We start from the raw sequence: 19,703 nt of genomic DNA, 5'->3' as shown, positions 1-19,703 counted from the left end.
GAGTTAAAAAGCAATTTAACAGAAAATGTGAGTGATAACATTTGGTAAACGTGATTGCACTTGGATAAAATTTGTAATTTTGCTGAAATATAATATGAAACGTTACTTATTTTACTTAGTTCAGTTCGTGGGGGTGTTAGTAGTTAGCATGCTTAGCATCGCTAAAGCTACGTTGATTGTCCACTTAGAAATTTTACTAAAATATGATAATTTGGCGGATTATTTTGAAACTATCCGATCACTCCTATCTGTTATTATCACTCTGTTGATTCACATAAAAATCCTAATATGCAAACTGCGGCAACGTGCAAAATGTCGGCACTTAATTGTAACATTACATGAAGTTGTGCATGATCTCGCTACTATTTCATTTTTTCCCAACTTTGTGTTAATTTGTGACATAATTGTCATGCCTTACCTTCAAGTCGCTAGTGAAAGAGAATGACATTTATTTGAAACTGGTGAAAGGTCCTGAAATGCATTCAGATATCTGCCAAAGCTGTAAAAATAAGCACAGAATATACAAAATAAACATGACTTTATTTTAACCTTTTGAAAATGCCTCTTCTCCTACTACCCACTGATGTAACACACTTTTTCTTCACCCCAGCACCTGCCTAATCTTGCCTCTGTGTCCTTTTGCAGAATGGTGACAGACGTGCAGCTGGCCATATTTGCCAACATGCTTGGCGTCTCCTTGTTCCTGCTAGTGGTGTTATACCACTACGTTGCTGTGAATAACCCCAAGAAGCAGGAGTAGAGTTGTACAGTATGACTGCAGAGGTCAGTGAGGTCAGACACTGTTTGCGTTTTTTTCTTTTAACATTGTCATTTCTGATGTTGATCATCATAAAATAACAAATTGGACAAAAGCAGGTTCTTTCAGTTTTTCTTTTTATTGTGTTTCTATTATGTATACCCCCATGTATTAAAAAACATGACTCAAATCCATCTATAACTGTTTTATAGTATGGCAGCTTTTACATTTAGTTAGTATAATTTTGGTGCTGCCAGTGCTACATTATTCTATTATTGAAGAAAAGTCTCTTCTACAGTTTTCAGTAAGTGTCATTAATAAAGGAAAATGCACAGAAATAAAGGTTATTGGGCTACATATATAGAGTTAATTTGTTCCATCCTAGTTCATGGCTGATCACTGAGCACTACTAAAAATCTGGAGGAATAATTACAAACAAACAGGATTTTAAGGTTTAACAACTGTGAAACGACTGAGGCTTTCTTTTCCTCCCCACAGACGAGATGGATGTCAAAACCACCACCTTGATTACATCATCCCCCTCGTCATCTCCTCTTTCTAAGAGGTGTAATTTCTGTTTGCACAAGGATCTTTTTTCTTTTTCTAATAAACATGTTTGAATTTGAATTTCTACAGTCTTTGAATTTTTTCACCTGCTCTGTACACATGTAAACATTTGTTATGCAACTTTAAAATACATGGAGTTTATTGCAGGTTATTTATACTTCCAAATTTAAACACAGTTTTGTTCATCACAATCTTTGCAAAAAAACCCAAAACACGAACGCTATATGAATAAATATACACATGTACATATAAAAGGAAGAAAAGTTAAAAGTTAATTCAGTACAAACGGGTTACTATTTAGGTGTTCACTCCATTTGGATGCATCACGTTTCCTTCATTAACCTCACTGAGTGCATTTTGCAGCATTAACTTAACCCTCGACTTCCATAAGCCTCACACAAAGCTTGTTTTAGCTTCAGCAATTTTGGTTTCTTATACACATAATACATTATTTTAAACCTGCACGCAGGAGGATTTTATAATGTGACATTTACTTTTATGGTGAGTAGAATCACAAAAACTAAAAAAAAAAAAAAAAAAAGGCCAAGTAGGTGAAAACCATTTTATAAACAGTATGTGCAAATCACAAAAGTGGAATAAATACACTCATCTCACATTTGTTAAACATCCACAATAGAGATAATGAGATTATAAAGTTGCTATTGTGCTTATGAGTCTAAATAAAAATCAGCCCTTCCCTGTAATTGTACAAGTGGCTGCCTAATAAAATATTTAGCAGTGCATAACAGTATTGGTCGGTATCTGAGGGGAGCAGGAAGGACCAGAAAAATGCAACTTAAATCACAAAAACAGGAAATGTGAGGTACAATTATGGTAGCTGAAATGTTCAAGGATGTTTCAAGTCTGCATTCTTGAGCAGCTGGAAAAATTTGAAAAGATTGAACCACTCCCCCAATACAGCTGCTAATGTAATGTCATAGAGCAAGGCACTTAACCTTCAGCTATTCCAGTAAAAACAAAAGCTGCTCAGTAGTTGTAACAGGTAATTCTAGGTTCTAAATGTTGCCCAAAAAGGCTAAAAACAATACGATTAAACATAAAAAAATTTATTTATATTGCACATCATCATGCCCCAACCAATCCTCCACTGGTGACAAGCCCCTCTCACATTTTGAAGTATTCAATTGCTCAATATGATATTTTTAGGCTGTCGGTTTCCTAGGCTTCTCCACACAGGGTTACTGTCTCACACATGTTCACAGTGTCAGGCACAGTCACTGGAGTTTCCTCCGCCTTTAAAGACAACATCACACAGCCTAGTCATCTTTTAGTTATTCATATTAAATTATAGCTTCAATCTAAATGTACATTAACAACAAGAAGTGTGCACATCGGTTTTCACCTGTTGTTGTGTTCCCATGTCCTCTGCTGCACTTTCTATGATAGCACTTTCTTTGCACGTGATACTTCTGTCTGTGCTTTTCTTCATTAAAGCTTTAGAGGCCAGCTGTATGGCAGCTTCTTTCTCAGATACACCTGCAGAATGGAATAACAGAGGGAAGCAAAGAATATGTGAGATGTCCACTGTAATAAGGGAAATGGGAGTATTAAGTAAAACTTGATGGTGACATTGTGGATTTAAGGACCAGTACTTCAGAAATTGTTACATTTTAGTGGACACAAAATTATGTAGTGCAGTAATAAAATGCTCCAGCAGGAGGCAGTTTATTAAAGTCCATTTCTGAGTCTAAAGACTGCTGGGTTCCATCTGTTTATTTTTACTCTTTTCAATTCAATTTTATTTATACAGCGCCAAATCACAACAACAGTCGCCTCAAGACGCTTTATATTGTACAGTAGATTGTACAATAATAGATACAGAGAAAAACCCAACAATCATATGACCCCCTATGAGCAAGCACTTAGGCGACAGTGGGAAGGAAAAACTCCCCTTTAACAGGAAGACTCTTGTGTCTGGTTGATGTGAATGAGAGGGGATTGCAGTGTATGGTCACAGATAGCGTGTTCCCTGGATTAAACAAGACCAGTTACACTCAGTTCAGCTCCATATTCCAAAGTTTTGAAGCTGAAATTAATCTTTATTTATGTCATGCTGGGCCTTGGCGCAGCTCTTCAGTTCACTACATCACAGAAATCAGCTCACGCCCCTTCCTTAAGCTGACTTTCTTCTGACTGGCTGCTGATTGCAAACAAAAGATCTGAGCAGCAAGTGGGTAGGGCTTTCTTGCTCAGAGCCAGAGCTATGTGCCTGGGTTGACCATCATAAATTATATATTTTTCCATTCTCATATATATATCACTCTTACATACATGGGCCTCAGAGAAAGTTTTACTTATATTTATTACAAGCATTCGGCACTGTAGCGGTAAAACATGTTGTTTAAGATGGTGGATAACCTGAGGGACTGTGTCAAGGTGTCACTAAAATAAGCATGTGTATCATTCAAAACTTGTAGCAGAGCTCAAGAATAAAAACATTAAGCTAATGTGCCTAATAGGTCCACTCTGAAGCATCACTATGCTAACATATGCTAATTACCACTAAAGTAACTTCTACATCTGCGGATCAAAGCCAGGTGGCAAACACCATAGTAATTAGAAGGGGGAAATGTATGACTGCACCAAAAACAGCTGTTGAAATATTTCACTTAAAATCAGAAATGTCCACCTCATATTAGCCAGTGTCAAAATCAGGGGGTGACTGAAGTCATTCTACCACTTGGGGATCCTGAATGTGTGTCCTTTATATGGATGTACAGATCTGAGCTTCAAAAGTGGTATCTGAAAATTCTCTGGATGTCATTCAAAGTTATCTCATTACATTTCATGCACACTGTGGTCAGATGCACAAATAAGCACAATCATGAGTTCTATGTTGTTGTTTTAGAAACGATTCTCCTTTAATATCAAGTAAAACATACTTTTATGAGATGCCTTCATGTCACTTATCCCCATTTTTAACTGATCATTGGTCAGCTCATCTCTGTAATCTATGTCATAAACAGCCCAGAGCAACAAGCAGGTGTACATGCCTGACAATGACAGGTGTCTGTGGAGGCCAGGTCTGAGCAGCTTCCACACCTTCATGGTAGCAGACACCTCTTTACCTCCTGGTGGGTTATTGCTAGATGGAGATGCTTTATTGTTGTGTTTGGGAGGTGCGTCAGTCGACCCCATCCTTCGGATGGGAATGCGGCTGACGTGGGGCTGCAGCTCACACCTGGGCAGGCGACAGAGAGGTTAACATTTTCGCTATTCAAGAAAGAAAATATCAGCATGAAGAAGGGGTTTCCAGTGTGGTTTTCATTTCATTTTTCAGATCCCAGCCTTTGTTGACTGTTTTGGATTCAAATTATTACAATGCAAAAAAAAAAAGAAAAAAGATAGGGCTTACTTGCTAAATTTGATGGAGGAAAGGATGTGTTCAGGCCCCTGGTCTTTAGCAGTCTGTGACACATGGAGACATTACAACAACACATCATAGTCTAAGTGTATATTAATACGGGACAAAGTGTTAATAATGGAAATGTGAATTTGCTCAGTGAGTGAGCCAGCAAGGTAACCTAACCTCTCTACCAGCTTCTGTGGGAGGATGAGTGATTGTAAGAGTTCGGCACCCTCTCCCTATGTGCCCAGGATGTACAGGTAGAGGCATTCTGGACCAGACCGCAGAACTGGGTCCACCAGTCTCAAGGTCCGGGCAGCTAATGCCTGTCAACCACATGAAGACACATAAATAAACAGAACAAAGAGAAGAAAGGAGAAACAAAGAGTGGAAGATGAAACACTAAGTATCTGATTTATAAAACTTAAGATTTAAGCCATTTAGTGTGTGTATGTTTAAAGTATCACAATTATGCTGGCAAAAACCAAATATGTTGAAATAACTGAATGTCCTGTAATATCTCATAATCTACATATACTCCTAACTAAGTTTAAGTGGTGAGAGTTTTGGTGTTGATCTTTTCCTTGACGTGAAAGTTGAAAAATAAAGATCACAATCAGAGTCAAAAGAGAGCAAAAGGACCCACACTCTGTAGCTGCTTGACAAACGGATAGTTTTTATTCCAGAGGTTAAACAGAGAGGCGCTAAAAGACAGCGGCACATTCAAGAAAGGTGACAATTGTAGAGACGTTACAAGGACAAACACATAACTGTAGTCTGGTATAGAAGGTTAGCACCACATTGAAGGAAACGGCACAATTCTCATAAGGAGTATAAAGCCGAAAGACCTACTGAGAATGTGACTATGCATACAGTGTTTTCACCTAAAGCTGAGTTCGTCATTTTCAATGAAGACGTAGACGCTTTAAGGCTGAAACAACTGGGACACAGAACATCATAGCTCACAGTGAGAAAGCAGGAAAAAAACAACAACTACAGAACACTCCTTCACCATTTAGCAGGGCACTGATCTAAACTGATAGATCGTAACTCCACTGAGCTGAGGCTACACTAAAACCTTTAGTACAGTAATATTAGATGAGACTACTGTCCAGTAAGCACAAGACAACCATCAGATTTGCAGGGTTTTCTGAGCTTCTCTAACTTAAGAGAGCTGACATTTGAAGCTAATGCCGTGTTCAGACTATACGATACCAGGCTGGTCAGATCTGAGTCACGTAAAGCATCGATTGGAGGTTGGGAACAAAAATGAGAGTAACGCATGCCAATAGGGTGTCATGATAGACAAAAAAAAAGCTATGTGCCAACAAAAGGGCTAGCATATAAGGTAGGTGTACTATTGCATACATTACAAAAGAGAGAATGATGTTCCAGTATAGTTAGGAAGAAGTGTGAGAAGCAGTAACACAAGATAGCCAGCGTCATAGACACTCCTTTGTTTGCTGTTCTGTTGACACTCTTATTTAAAATCAACTGTACCTCCAATGATATCACACTGATTGTGAAAGAAGAGATGAACAAGATTTTATAACTCTTAACCACCTGACACATCGACCACTGCGACAGACTGAAGTATCATGTAGTCTGAGCCCAGCGTGAGTATTAAGGACTGTTTCTACAAGAGCTTTTTATTTGGCTTAACAACGCTTGAATTCGCAAGAAATTTATGTTGTGAGATCACTGCAACTTAGGCAAGTCACACTGAATATGAAAGACAGATGAAGAAGAAGGATATATACCCTATAAGATCACAATAGGAGCAGGACCTTCAAAACCTACTGCTTACAACAAAGCAAGGCACAGCTTAACTACAATGTGTAACAGCACTGGATCAGACAGTAGCTACAGTGAGCAAAGGCCAGATATTCTGAAAGCTATTTTGATCCCTTAATGGTCTGGTTTGTTTGCTCCTTCTAAAAAAGAAGAAAAAATAAATAAATAATAATTCACTTCTGCATGTTCAGTGCAACATAAACGGCCGGTCCTAAAACACAGACCATCATCAAGTACTTGGATAACAGCACGCAAAAAACGAATTACAGACAAGTTACTATAATTCCACAATAGATGAGTAAAATCTTAGACAACATGGCAGCTTCTCATGACTGCTTACCACAAGATATATTAACTCTAGCCGTCGACAGCCTACTACACACCTGCCACGATCGATTTACACAAGGAACATGTCTATCTGCTTGAACAAATTAGGATAAATATTATCTTCATCGGTTTAAGGAAACATATAATACATAAACAAACAAAAAGTCTTCACCATATTTACACCAGACCAGTGTTAGTGTCATATTAAAAAAACAATAAACACCTGCCAGTCAAACTGGTTATAAGCTAAACTCATTCTTTTCATATAATACTACTTGCTGGCAAATAGCCCCACAAATCAACCGTAGTTATCCCAAAGCAGCTACAAGATTGCAAAATCCATAATGAGGTCTCCACACAGGAAGTGAGTGACATGGTGACCAAAGTCAACGATAATCAGAGAAATTGTAGCTATCACCAATGAGAGGGAAGGATGCTGTTTACTGATGTATGAGGATGGTAAATGCCAACGAATGAGCCGCACAACGTTTCCTGTGTGGGTGCCCCTTAAGGACTTAAGCTAATGAGGGTACACAGTTTCTGGCAGTAGGCTATGCTGTGATTATAACGTCATGACCAATGTTGGTCCGACATTGGAATGATGCAGGTTTTTGTTTTTATTTATTTTTAATGGTATTTAGATAATGAAAAACTGACTTGTGTACAAAAATCTAAAAGCAAACCTTTGAATGTCACTTTGAATCATAAGAAATTAAAAAAAGCTATTTAAATGTTTAGCCTCAAATGACAGTATAATGTGATCGACTTGTGACATCGTTTTACAAATCAACATTAAAGTGAAACCCAAAGACAACAGAACAGATCAGAGGGTGCTTTGGAAGGCTTTTAAAGAAAATAAAGTCTGACTGTGTTCAGTCTATAAAAATATGTCTCAAAAGTCAAATAAAACCAATAAATAATTCAAACATTAAACGCATCACAAAAGCAACTGTGCGAATAAAGAAGAAAATCTCCCGGCTACTTTCAAATGGTGAGCAGAGTAACGTGGTAATTAGCTTTAGCTTATTATTGTATACAGAAAAAGCTTCGTCTGGATCCATATTATAATATTATGAGGTCTACGGATAACATCTACTGTGTGCTCTGAACGTCTTATAGGACAGCAGATATTAGGTACCCAAGCAAATATCCCCATTTACTAACCAGTCTGCTATGTTTATCAAAGAGCCAGAGGACAGTGCGGCAACCAGCACTTGATTCAAGGTCGGTGAGAAAAAGCATTTCAGTCATAGCTGAGATCTGAGGAACACATTCGCTCTCAAGTGAAAGTGTTATTTACCTTAAGGTGCTAAAACTGTAGACATGTAATTACTGTGCAGAAAGAAAAAAAATTATTTACTAGCACCAGTGATGTTTTGCACGCACGCTTTGACCTACATGGACTACCAGGCTGGTTTCTGAAAAGACAATCTCACTCAATCATCTCGCACAAGGACATGTGCCCAGTGTTTCATGGTTTAAGTCAGATTCAGTCCGGGGTGGGCCCAGTTGGACTGCTGGCGGCCGGCGGTAAGCTCTGAAGGAGCAGGGGACTCAGTTTGGAGAGCAGCCCAGGGCGGGGCAGGGCCTGCAGGGATGGGAGCAAGGTGGAGAGGCTGGGGGGCTGGAGGGAGTACAGACCTGTCATACTGACGGAGGCCGGGAGGGGACAGGAGCCTGCTGCACACACTGAGGAAGATGAGGAGGACGAGGAGGAAGGGGGTGAGAGTGGGGGACGAGCGGGTGTGTGGCTGTTGCTGGGAGACCGGAGGATGAAGCGGTGGTGATGGGGGGGGCGTCTCTTCTCCTGGGGCTTAGTGTCTACAGAGAGGGAGACACATACACCTGCTCAGAGACGTGCAGGGACCGTAGGGATACACAAAGTGGCTGAAACTACCCTGCATGCACTGAGAACAAAGTCATTACAGGTAACGCAAAGTAAATGCAAAAAAACTCATGAAAGCAAACTGAAATTCTTTTGGTACACAGGGTTTCTGCCAGGAAAGAGAAAAGGAAGACAATCGCTATATCTTTTTTCACACTTCCAGCATGAAGAGAAAGTAAAAAGCATGTAGGTGCGATATAACCAAAATCTCATATCCCGATATAAGACCTTTATCGTCCCGACAACGATATATGTCACAAATATTTTACATTTTCTGTAAATTCTGTAGTACAGTTTTCTGGTCCGTGTCAGACTTTTCATAACCAAACCATGTCCATGCTACAGAGGTAGCCCCTCGTTTAGGAATAAGGTCCTCGATTTGTTTTGACTGGTCCTTCTGTTTGTCATCATTTCAGTTTATTTTGAAAAATCTCAACAGATCTTCAGCTTTATTGTGAAAGGTTAATGTGGAAAAATAAACAAGCAGACAGCGGAGCCACAAGCTGGGTTTACCGTCATTGCCGCTAACGACAACGCATAAAAAAAGTTGCTTATCCATCTGTAGTGTGGTTATTTTAAATGTAAGAGAAAGAGGGAACGTAAAGAAATTAATATAGCCACTACAGTGACCATCAAAACGATGAAAAAACATTGCCGTAAACAGTTTATTTTGTGACACCACGAAACAAACGATAGCGTAAAATGAAACGATAGATGTTTTTATATCGTCATCCGACATATATCATTATATTGAACAGACCTAAAAGCATGCATGCATATACAAGCTGGAGAACACCAAAACATATTCAACTCTATTGAAATAAAGTGATGAAGGATATATCTTACAGTGATTAATGGACCGAAATGGATGAATATGAGCAGAGTAAGTAAAACAGAATAAAGTCATAACATTTGCCAGGTTCTTTAATGCCCTTTAATAATTGTGGATCTCCTTTTTCTCAGAGACAAAAATCAGGTAAAAAACAAAAAAATGTAATTCTTTGTTTTTACATTCATCAGGTCCCAATCAGCCCAAATAGCAAGGAGAAATTAAAAATACATGCCACGAAAGAGTTGGGGTCTTAGGAGGTTAAAAATGTAATTAACTTATAATTGTTAAATTGTTTATCTGATGCCTTTATCTGCCAACTTTATTTTCATATTCTTCTATCTGAAACAACAGGAAAGCGGTTAAAAAGATTTTTTTTCTGTCTCTGATGATTGCTGCACCCAACCATGTAGCACAGGGGTGGGCAACTCCAGGCCTCGAGGGCCGGTGTCCTGCAGGTTTTAGATGTGTCCTTGATCCAACACAGCTGATTTAAATGGCTAAATGACCTCCTCAACATGTCTTTAGGTTCTCCAGAGGCCTGGTAATGAACTAATCATTTGATTCAGGTGTGCTGACCCAGGGTGAGATCTAAAACCTGCAGGACACCAGCCCTCGGGGCCTGGAGTTGCCCACCCCTGATGTAGCAGAATACAGGCATTGTGAGGAGCCAAAAAAGTAGTGATGCTTATCACGTCCAATATAGCGGACAGCTCGACATGCCCATGATGTCACGTGCAAACCCTTTATACACTGGTGGAAACCCTGGTACATGTGTTATTGAGACAGGGACGCGTGTCTATTCTGCACTCATCATATTTCTTTAAAAGGAGAAAAGAAACTTGATAACTCTAACTAACTCTAAACATCATGTTAGAATACTGTATTATCCATACTGTGAGAAAAATTTCTTTAGGGTAAGGACACAGCAGCAGGAAAAGGGGTCATGCAAAGGTCATGCGGGGGTAATGTGGGGGATGTTACAGGTCGTTAACATCCAGGACACCAAGCTCATCCCAAACCTTGCTGCCAGTTTCACGTCACGCGCAGCAAACCAGAAACTAACATTCACGCAGACAATAACACATCAGCCAGCCTTTCTGAACAGCTCCAACAGCAACGAACAAGAGGTTGAAGAAAGGGAAAGAGAAGAAAATGAGAAAGAGAGAGACCACAAGAGAGGATTTGTGATACAGAGAGAGAGAGAGTGGAGCAGAGGACCACTAAAGGAGATGTGACTTAAGAAAAAAAAAAAAAAAAAAAGGCAGCCACAGCACAGGCAGATAGTTGGGAATTCAACTTACCTCTGACTGGCCCGAGTGTTTTGTTGCCTCCACGTCCGCTGCTGTTGTGCTGTGTATGAGTTCGGGGTGGGGGGCACCCGAAAGTAAAACTTGGGGAATTGTGCATCTTCGGCGAGGGTGTTTGGCTGCTGCTACTTTGGCTGTTGCAGCGGACGCGGCTGAAGGTGTTCTCCGATGCAGATCCAGACAGACAGCTAGTAGGAAAATGAAGAAATCACAGAAATCCATGACCCAGCTGTTATCTTTGGACAAACTAAAGGCATCCAAGTTAAAAAAATGTGTGGGAACTCACTTGTTAAAGCTCTTTGGTGGTGACACCTTGCTGCCATTGTGGTGTATTCGTGGGGGAGGGTTGGCATGGATGTGAGTGTTCAGTCCTTTGGTGTTGCGGACGTGCTTGAGGATCCAGGCTCGCAGATTTGTCAGACAGGTGTGCTCAGAAAGCACCAGTCGCGGCCAAGGGTTACACTCTGCCATGTCCAGGGCAGAGATCGCCACAGCACGCCCCACCTGATGGCATCACCCAAATTTATTTCAGAACTGATATAGATGGGCACACTTTGTTTACATAAATTGCCAAATTTCTTTAACATGTCAGGGTAGGTGTACAGTACTGTCTTGAGACACATCTCATTTCTTTATATTTTGTAGAAAAATGGGAAACAGGTGCAATGATTTATTAAAATGTGCAAATATAGATCCGGGTTCTGGGGAGGCCAGTCAATGACTGACAGTGTTCCACTGTGTTTTTCTGTCCAGATATGTTTTTCCTACACTTTCCAGATGGTATTGATTTAGGTCATAGATTTAGGTTCTATTTGTTGGAGGAGGAGGGTCGGTGCATACAAGTGCTTTATCGGTCATTAGCAACATAGTTTCTCTTTCTAAATATTTGATTTGCCAAATACTTTGTAACAACATCTAAGTAATATAATCTGCTCTCTAGTGAGTCTTTCATCCTGCCGAATAACTCTAACTCCATTGTCTTGATGTCAAGGTAACCCTCGTTTTGCTCTATAGCTTCAGTGAGCTCATCACATGTGTCTTAACCGGTTCCACATACAGTATGCTGCAGGCTGTGGTTAGTGTGCTTTCAAAATAAGAGCAAGTAGGCCTTGTCTTTGAGATGTTGCTCTCACTAATCAATAAAAAAAATGAAAATAGAAAATTCTAATGTGAGGTGACAAGTATGCTTGAAGGGGATGGTAATACACTTGGACATACCTCCCAAGTAAAGTCTATGGGTGGGAAATAATTCAAAGAAAAGTGGAGCATAATATGATATGATATGATATGATATGCATGTGTGTGTTATATATGCGCTTCCTACCTGCTCAAATATTTCTGGAGTGTATTTTGGAGGGAAGGATGGAGGTGGAGGGGGGGTAGCTCTTCCGTTGTCATGGCAGGCAGGTGGGATTGTATTCATGGTTTTTCCTGTGTTATAGTTGCACTCCAGAGTGTAACTGGTCGGTACCCAGTTGCAGAAGCAAGATAAAATATAAAATTACAACACAAAAGCATTACTGTGTTTCCAAGGCTTTTTGCAACTTAATTTGTACTGGGCCCACAAAATCTGCACTTGGTCATTATGGCTAATTCGAAACTGAGTAAAAATTCTGGAAATCACACTTTAAACACCTGAAAAATGACTACATAAACTTCCTACACCGAACACAGATTGCAGCAATGTCATAAATCTAATGTCTGACCTGTGAAGCAGCCCTATTGCCTTGTGAATGGCAACCCGACCGCTGCCTTCTTTAGATTGGCCATCTCTCTTGTCTCGTGCGTACATGTTTTTCTCAGAGAAGTTACAGCCCAGAAAATCAAAGTGGGCAGAATTCACAGCGATCAGCCTTGGATACAGCATGTTCTCGACCTGCGGCAAGAAAATCACAGCAATTCAGACACACGTGACAGAAAGTATTACAAATGTAATGTAGAAAATGTTTTTCTAAAAAAAAAAAAATTTCAATGAAAGAAAAGTAAAAAACAAATTTGAATGTTATTTGACAATTTTGCAAAAGTACTGCAAAGTAATGGATAAAATGCATTCATTATTACCTGCTGGCTCTCATCAGGAAGGCTATTTCCATACATGAAACACCCACGTTTAGACGCGTGCCCATGCAAGTCGACATAATATGCCACACCCCCCTCCTGTGGTGGCACCGACTCCTGTTCCTCCACCTGTGGTACTGCTAAATCTCCAGCACCTGGAACTACAGTCTCTGTGGAGCTCGATGAGCTGTTCTGATCTCCCTTCTCCGCCTCTGAGGTAGCCCAGGTGTTTTCCTCCATCATCATGGGGACCTCTGGCTGCGCAGGATTTGCATCTTTCTCAGCGTTCCGTTGGTTTAAGGTGACTTCGAGGGCAGTGAGGGGAGGTGCTTCATGCTGATTTGCAGGTTTTGTTTTAGCAGCTGGGGGCTCTGTATGGGTGGGGCCGTTAGAACGAGTGCTTGGCTGTGTTTTGTGCAAGCGGTTGTGTGTGTGGTGGTAGAGCAACAGTGTTTTGGCTGCATAGATGGACGGGTGTAACTCGGGGCTGGGGTTCAAGTATTGTCTATTCAGGTTCACACCCCTGGAATCCGTCCTTTAAAAAAAAAAGAGAAAGTAAAGAATCTTTTATTGTCGACAAGTCTAAACCCAGCAGAGAGTATTTTGTACACTTCACCTCTGCTATATTTAACATGTGAGCTATTTTATACATTATTACACGGTGATGTTTAGATTGTACAGAGGAACACAGGTCTGGGAATCAAAAGAAGAGGCAGCATACCACTAACATGCCAAGAAAGCAGCGTCACCATTTACTGACACCTCAGTGCATCATTCTCTGAGACACAGGGACATCTGGTAAAAAGGTCACCACATCTCACCTCTGCTGGCTCTTCTAACCTCCTTATGACTAGTAGCAGTGATGAGCCTAAACTAAACTCAGCTGTGGTCGACTTTCCCTTCCAGTTTGATTTCCAGAATCTTATCATTTGTACCAAATGCAGTTTCCATAACCAGAATAGAGCCAGGGTTTCCATCACTGTATTTTAAGTTGTCACATCTTGAAAGATATTGCTTTTTTATTTATTTAACGCAAGCAATTTATCGTCTGTACACAATAATTAAACATAAAACCTCAAAACTGAAAAAAGTTAAAATATTAAAGAAGAACCAGGCTAAAACCAGATTATGACTTAATGATATTTTACTCTGTCTTCTTGTGTCCACTAGGTCTACCATGATTTGGTGCTCTCTCATTGGTGTAGTCTAAATTATTGCTGGGAATGTGAAAAAAACTCTCCAGTGTCTCTTATTCTCTCACCCCTGTGTCAGCATATACATATCTTCACAGTGTTACAGCAGATAGCAGGTGGGCAGCTTTCCATTAACTGAGTGCAAATGCGCCTGCATTAAATTGCACGTAATTTCTGAGTAGGTCGTAGTCACTGGGCTTTTTTCCCCCTGAGTGATAACTGCATAGGGCTTGAAGAAACCTAATTTTTCCAGCTGGATTTCTTGATTTCTCCTAAAACGAGCAGGTTCATTGGCCACACACATGCATAAATTAGTTCTTATATAAGTTTTAAATGTATGCACATGTTAGCAGAGACATTCAGTTGATATTGACAATGAATGTTGTGAAGTAGGGCTGCACGATTTTGCATAAAATGAGAATCACGATTTTTTGGCTTAGAATTGAGATCACGATTCTCTCACGATTTTCTTTTCCAGTATAAATATTTATTGCACTTATTAACTGCACATCAACTTCGTAACAGTTGAGACTGAACATAAAAACAATAAATAAACATAAAAACAACAAATGTCTCACGTTTTGTTGTTGCCGCAAAATGTTGTACTGCTTGAAATTCCGTCTCCATCGTTGCTCGACGCTGCGTGTATAGAGCAGGTAGTGCAACAATAGAAAAATAGTTGCGGGACAGCACTGTGTAGCGTTTGTCTAGGGTGTTGATCATTTTCCTAAATCCCTCGTTTTGCACAGTGTTGATGGGAGCCATATCTTTGGTCAGGTGATAAGTGATAGCCTCCGTAATTTCTTTGTGCCTGCGGAAGTTCGACAGGTATAGGAAAGTGCTGTATAAGGTTCCCGTTATTGGTGTTTGGGTGGTTGACCGGGACGGATTTTCTCCTGTCACTTTCTCGTCATCCCTGACGTGCTCTCCGTTGTTTTTCCCCCTGATAATTTTAGCATCACACGGCACAGCTTCTATATCACGTGGTATAAGGCTCCGCCCTTGTCATTTGTTGAGCAGGAAGAGTGAGCGCTTGTTTTCATGCAGATTACGTCCCGGATCAAAATGCGGTACAATCGTGGTTGTCGTTTTAATCGTTGTCATTTGGAAATGAGATCGCACATAAGTATGAATCGAGATCGCGATTTTCTAACGATTAATCGTGCAGCCCTATTGTGAAGGCAAAGTAAGAGGAAGATATGCACATAGTAATACAAAAACTAATGGTCATTGTAAAAATTCAGACACATTTGCACTGTAGCATCAGGTGCCATATCCCCATTGGTTGCCTGGTCTTCAGACAAACTTTCCATTCAAATCAAAATTTCATTAGGAAGCCAAAAAACAAAGATTTTGAACACACAGAATGCTTATTTTTAATAGGATATATCCATTGTATTTGCAGTACATATGGGTCTACAGTTGTAAGACTTCCTATGCAGAAACACAGAGCTAATCATCTTATACTAGCAACTGTTAACTGCTGTGTAGCCTTTTAACAGGCTCAACATCAAACCAACTTGCTTTGTGACAATAATGAAAGAACATTGTAGCACAACAATACATTGTAGCACATTTCCAGACTATAATTGTGGTACACACTACTCACATTATTATTGAGAGGAAACGCTCTCATGTCTCATTTAAGGATGTGGATGAATGTGAAACTCTTACCTGTAGTGTCCACGGACAACCCCGTCTGGGTTCAGCATGGGAATGAGCTTGAACACAAACATGTTGCGCAGCGCATGTGCACGTGGGTCATCTCTTCTCAGGATGAAGTTGAGGAAACCGTTAAACACAAATGATGAGGGAGTCTCCCCAGGGTGCACCCGACTGCTGAGAAAAAACACCTGGGAACACACACAGACACGCAAATACCAAGAGTGAACGTTCCTGTTTAAGGTCAGAGTCTTATAAATTATCATTAAAGGTCCCAATCTACAAAACACTGGAAGTGATTCACAGCCATGTGGCAACTGGAGATCACAGAAAGTCAAGGATATTCAGCGACTTTAAGAATACCAATAATTGACATTTGTACTGGTAGTAAATACATTAGGGGTTTACCTAGGCAGCCAAAACCTGGAATTTCTGCAAGTGAACAGTCTTCAGCTTAAAATTAATGCACAATGAGCAACTCACTTCCAGTGTGGATGCAGCTTAACAAAAAGCCAGTTAAGTTTAAATTAAAATGATCATTTCTTTACTTGTGGTAAAACAGTCCTTTCTAAGGTGGGAAAATTGCTGCTGACAATCCACATTATTACATTTAGCATCTATATTAGCAGCATGCTATAACTCGCTACATCAGACTCACCGAGGAAGAAACAAGCAGCTATGGGTTGATTATGTGCGAATGTACTAGTTTACTCTTTTCTTCATGGGGGGAGGCTAACTGCTTGGAGGTGGTCTAGGTGCCCGGTTTCGGAAGAATGTGCATTGTGACTTTGCTTCACAGATCATACTTTACACACGGGAATGTATTTAAAAAAAATCTCATAATGGTCTAAAACTAACTTTCATAATAGGGGACCTTTACAGAATAGTGATTGTTTTGTTTTTGTGTATGATTAAATGATACCCTTTTGCCAGGGAAGCGGTGTGGTCTTGGAGTGTTGGTGTCAGGAAACAGCTTGGGCAGACGGGCTTCCCGTTCATCCTGCATCCCGCTGCAGTTGGTCACAGTGAGAAGGTCCACCCTATTGCCATCTAGAGAGTGGCATAGCAACTCCCTATGATAATACACAGTGCCTGGAGTACTAAGCAGTGGGAGCAGTGCAGGAAAGAGTTTAAGGAAAAAAAATGTTAGAGAACTGTACACATTTAAGGTACTTTGACAAAGAAAAGATTCCAAATTTGTGTGTACATAGTTGTGTCTTTTGTGCGCTTTACCTGGTCGGACTGAGCTGAGCAGCCCTGGGGTAGCTCTGATCCAACTGCTGCAGCATCTCCTGGCACTCTGTGTAAGAGAATGGGTAGCAGAAGGAGAAATAGGTGGTAGCCCCTCTCACCTCCAATAGCCGGTGAGTGAATGAAAGGATGAACTGGTTATCTACAATCTGAAAAGCAGCAGAAGAAAAGAAGAAGAATGATATTTATAGATGGATAATAATAGCCTGACAGGCAGTACTCTGCCTCACAGAGTCCTGTTGCCCACATCCTCTCTGACAGGCTCAGAGAGTGAATATCTACCTCAGATGTTGGTCTGTCTCGTATCCTTTCCCAGCGGATTTTGCCTGGTAAAGTGCGTACGAGAGGAGCCATGCCTTGGCTGTAGAGTTTCCTCTGATTGTTCATGTTCATCACATTGATCTTCAGTAACTTCCCAGGTGCTGCCCCCTTCACACTGAAGTAAAACCATGATCTGAAAAACCACAACATGATACGGGATACTTTAAGTCATCTAATGTGGTAAAGTTGGTGTGGCACGAAAAATTAAATTTTGGTTACCTGTTTCCGTTCTCGTGCTCTGTGCCGGCACAGTCTGGCTGCGTCCACACATTGAACTCATAATCAGGGGTGAGGCTTGACCCAGAGGAGGAGCTTCCACTAGAAGGTGTGTCAGAAGAAAGGCTGGAGTTGCCCTTCTCCACCTTCTCCACACGTGCCAGGTTCCCTGAGTCAAACTTGGAGCTAAACACAATATTCCCAAAGCGAGCCTCCATGGCTCTGAACTCTGGACTCTTTCACTTTTCTTTTCTGTGAAGTGCCCGTCAGAGTTCTGACACAGATCACCTGTCATGAAATTAGGATTACAAAAATATGTTAACACTGGGCAAAAACATAAAAGGGAAAGGAGGTATAACCGGCTACAACAGGGGTTTTATGTATATGTAACGTATTTCTCAAAAACATAATAAACAAAGAATTTTATACAGATGTAATATACCATAATACTAGTTTTTGATTGTAAGACTAAACAGCGACATCTCGAGGCCATTACAGAAACTACAACGATGGCCACAACCAACAACACAAAACATTTTCTACAATTACAAGCTTTATACGTGTAGCCATTGCTGTACATTGGTTGCTTACTGTTTCCTTATCATTAACAAAAACGCGAGTGAAAGTCTCTCCAACAAGATGAAATAACGTTTCAGTGTATCAACAACAAGCAATAACAACAACAGCTGACCGAGAAATCGAGGGCAGCGTAAAAAGGGGGAGTGAACTAACGGCTGCAAGCATTACAGTCGGTTCATAAAAAGATTTCACATGATTTAAGGCAAATTAGCAACCGCTAGCTAAAATCGATTACACAGCTAATAGCCAGTGTCCTTCCTTTAATGTTCCACACAGCTAGCATACCTTTCTAAGCTACGGAGGCTAACTTAGCAACGGAACTAGCAGTCATTGCTCTGAAGGAATCTGTTTTTTTTTTAATTATTCTACGTTTTTGGTCCACACACTACCTCGACACCTAATCTGCATCAGCGTCTTTATGTGAAAATATAAAATGTCAATTTTACCAGCCTATTTTCGATCGATGTCCATTTTTGTTTCACCGTCCTTCTCAACCCTCAATTCATAGCTCTGTATGCTGCGTTCAGGGTTCTCTGGAGAACTGACACTGCCTGGAAATTTCCTTGTGTCTTAGCCTAACAAATTGCAGGCGAAACGTTTTAAAGTCATTCTGTGCATTTGGTCTGCTTATTACAGTGGACATGCAAAAATATAATCAAAATATAAGTAGATTTATCTTAAAAAAAAAACAGCAATTAAAGTTACCAACCTTGTTGTTCTTTTCCTTATGAAACAGCGCAATAAAGAAACGTAATCTTAGTGTAGGCTTACTTTATTTAAAGGTCTCACGCATTATTTGGCTGTAGCATTGCAGTGACATTATGCACCCAGAATATCTCAAACCTGAAAGGCCTGTTCTACAAAGCAGACCTGGGGTTAATGGTCACCACCTCCTTACCTCATATGTGTGTGTGTGTGTGTGTGGGGGGGGGGAGCTACAAAAAGTCTGAATAGTGCTTATTAATATATGATGGGGTCTAATTAGGATTTTGTAGGTAAGGAGAAGAAATTTTAAATTTAATTTTGGATTTAACAGGGAGCAAATGGAGAGAAGTCAGTATAGGAGAAATATGTCTTTCTTGTCCCTGTCAGAGCTCTCGCTGTAGTGTTTTGTACTACCGGGAGGCTTTTGGGGCTTTTTAGAGCAACCTTATAATAATGAAGCACACTAACTAACAATTAATTCATTAATTCAGACTTATTGCATAAGTTATATGCATAGTTAAACACTTAATGGTATTCAAAGCAACGAGCTTCGTTTGAAATAAAGTAATATTTTTATGTAATACCACAGGTAATAGACAAATATTTTGCTTATATTTAAATATCAAATTCAAACATTTTATATTGATCCTTTAATTGTTTATTTGTTTATTTATTTATTTATTTTTTAACAAAAAAAATTGTTGCAGCCAGGGGTAATAAAATGGATTCTCTTAGGCTGTTTTTATTTATAACAGCCTTCTTTTCCACTCAGTAACGGTTCTGTTATTAGTTAGCTTAGCTAATAACTAATGTTACTCCATAAGCAGCAACCAACCCAGTGAGGTCACTTTCTGTACTGACACAAGAGGGCGCTAAACCTGT

General features: G+C 40.1%; 2 protein-coding genes across 5 annotated transcripts; one reads left to right on the top strand and one right to left on the bottom strand.

Moving 5' to 3' along the window:
• Nucleotides 1–21: 21 nt before the first annotated feature.
• ost4 (oligosaccharyltransferase complex subunit 4 (non-catalytic)) lies at nucleotides 22–1,384 on the top strand. Of its 2 annotated transcripts, none has more exons than XM_085381144.1 (3): nucleotides 22–27; nucleotides 646–783; nucleotides 1,256–1,384. In XM_085381144.1, the coding sequence occupies exon 2, from the start codon at nucleotides 647–649 to the stop codon at nucleotides 758–760; it is 114 nt and encodes a 37-aa protein (XP_085237270.1). In that variant the 5' UTR covers nucleotides 22–27; nucleotide 646; the 3' UTR covers nucleotides 761–783; nucleotides 1,256–1,384. The 2 variants fall into 2 exon arrangements, with proteins under 2 accessions (XP_085237270.1, XP_085237271.1); XM_085381145.1 differs by having other exon boundaries at nucleotides 646–792.
• agbl5 (AGBL carboxypeptidase 5) lies at nucleotides 35–18,677 on the bottom strand. 3 transcript variants are annotated; one of them, XM_085381140.1, is made up of 17 exons: nucleotides 18,563–18,677; nucleotides 17,541–17,825; nucleotides 17,283–17,454; nucleotides 16,983–17,149; nucleotides 16,672–16,849; nucleotides 15,762–15,940; nucleotides 12,898–13,429; nucleotides 12,543–12,712; nucleotides 12,161–12,296; nucleotides 11,123–11,340; nucleotides 10,831–11,024; nucleotides 8,454–8,633; nucleotides 4,875–5,017; nucleotides 4,701–4,753; nucleotides 4,339–4,526; nucleotides 2,688–2,821; nucleotides 35–499 (listed from the first exon to the last, which is right to left on the bottom strand). In XM_085381140.1, exons 2-17 carry the CDS (start codon nucleotides 17,753–17,755, stop codon nucleotides 449–451), a joined length of 2,910 nt encoding a protein of 969 aa, XP_085237266.1. In that variant the 5' UTR covers nucleotides 17,756–17,825; nucleotides 18,563–18,677; the 3' UTR covers nucleotides 35–448. The 3 variants fall into 3 exon arrangements, with proteins under 3 accessions (XP_085237266.1, XP_085237265.1, XP_085237267.1); XM_085381139.1 differs by lacking the exon at nucleotides 35–499 and adding an exon at nucleotides 1,873–2,578; XM_085381141.1 differs by lacking the exons at nucleotides 35–499; nucleotides 8,454–8,633 and adding an exon at nucleotides 1,873–2,578.
• Between the last annotated feature and the right edge of the window lie 1,026 nt (nucleotides 18,678–19,703).

This window comes from Rhamphochromis longiceps, linkage group LG15 (genome assembly GCF_057381845.1).
Source record: "Rhamphochromis longiceps isolate RC_006_pf linkage group LG15, R_longiceps_female_GT1.1, whole genome shotgun sequence".
Lineage (NCBI taxonomy): Eukaryota > Metazoa > Chordata > Actinopteri > Cichliformes > Cichlidae > Rhamphochromis > Rhamphochromis longiceps.
This window is presented reverse-complemented; position numbering and strand designations above follow the sequence as displayed.

Coding starts and splice junctions, on each gene's coding strand:
- ost4 (XM_085381144.1), top strand. CDS start 647: ATGGTGACAGACGTGCAGCTGGCCATATTTGCCAACATGCTTGGCGTC.
- agbl5 (XM_085381139.1), bottom strand. CDS start 17,755: ATGGAGGCTCGCTTTGGGAATATTGTGTTTAGCTCCAAGTTTGACTCA. Junction 12,297..12,542: donor GCAATAGGGCTGCTTCACAG/GTCAGACATTAG, acceptor GGTACCGACCAG/TTACACTCTGGAGTGCAACT. Junction 4,527..4,700: donor TCCTCCATCAAATTTAGCAA/GTAAGCCCTATC, acceptor TCGCCTGCCCAG/GTGTGAGCTGCAGCCCCACG.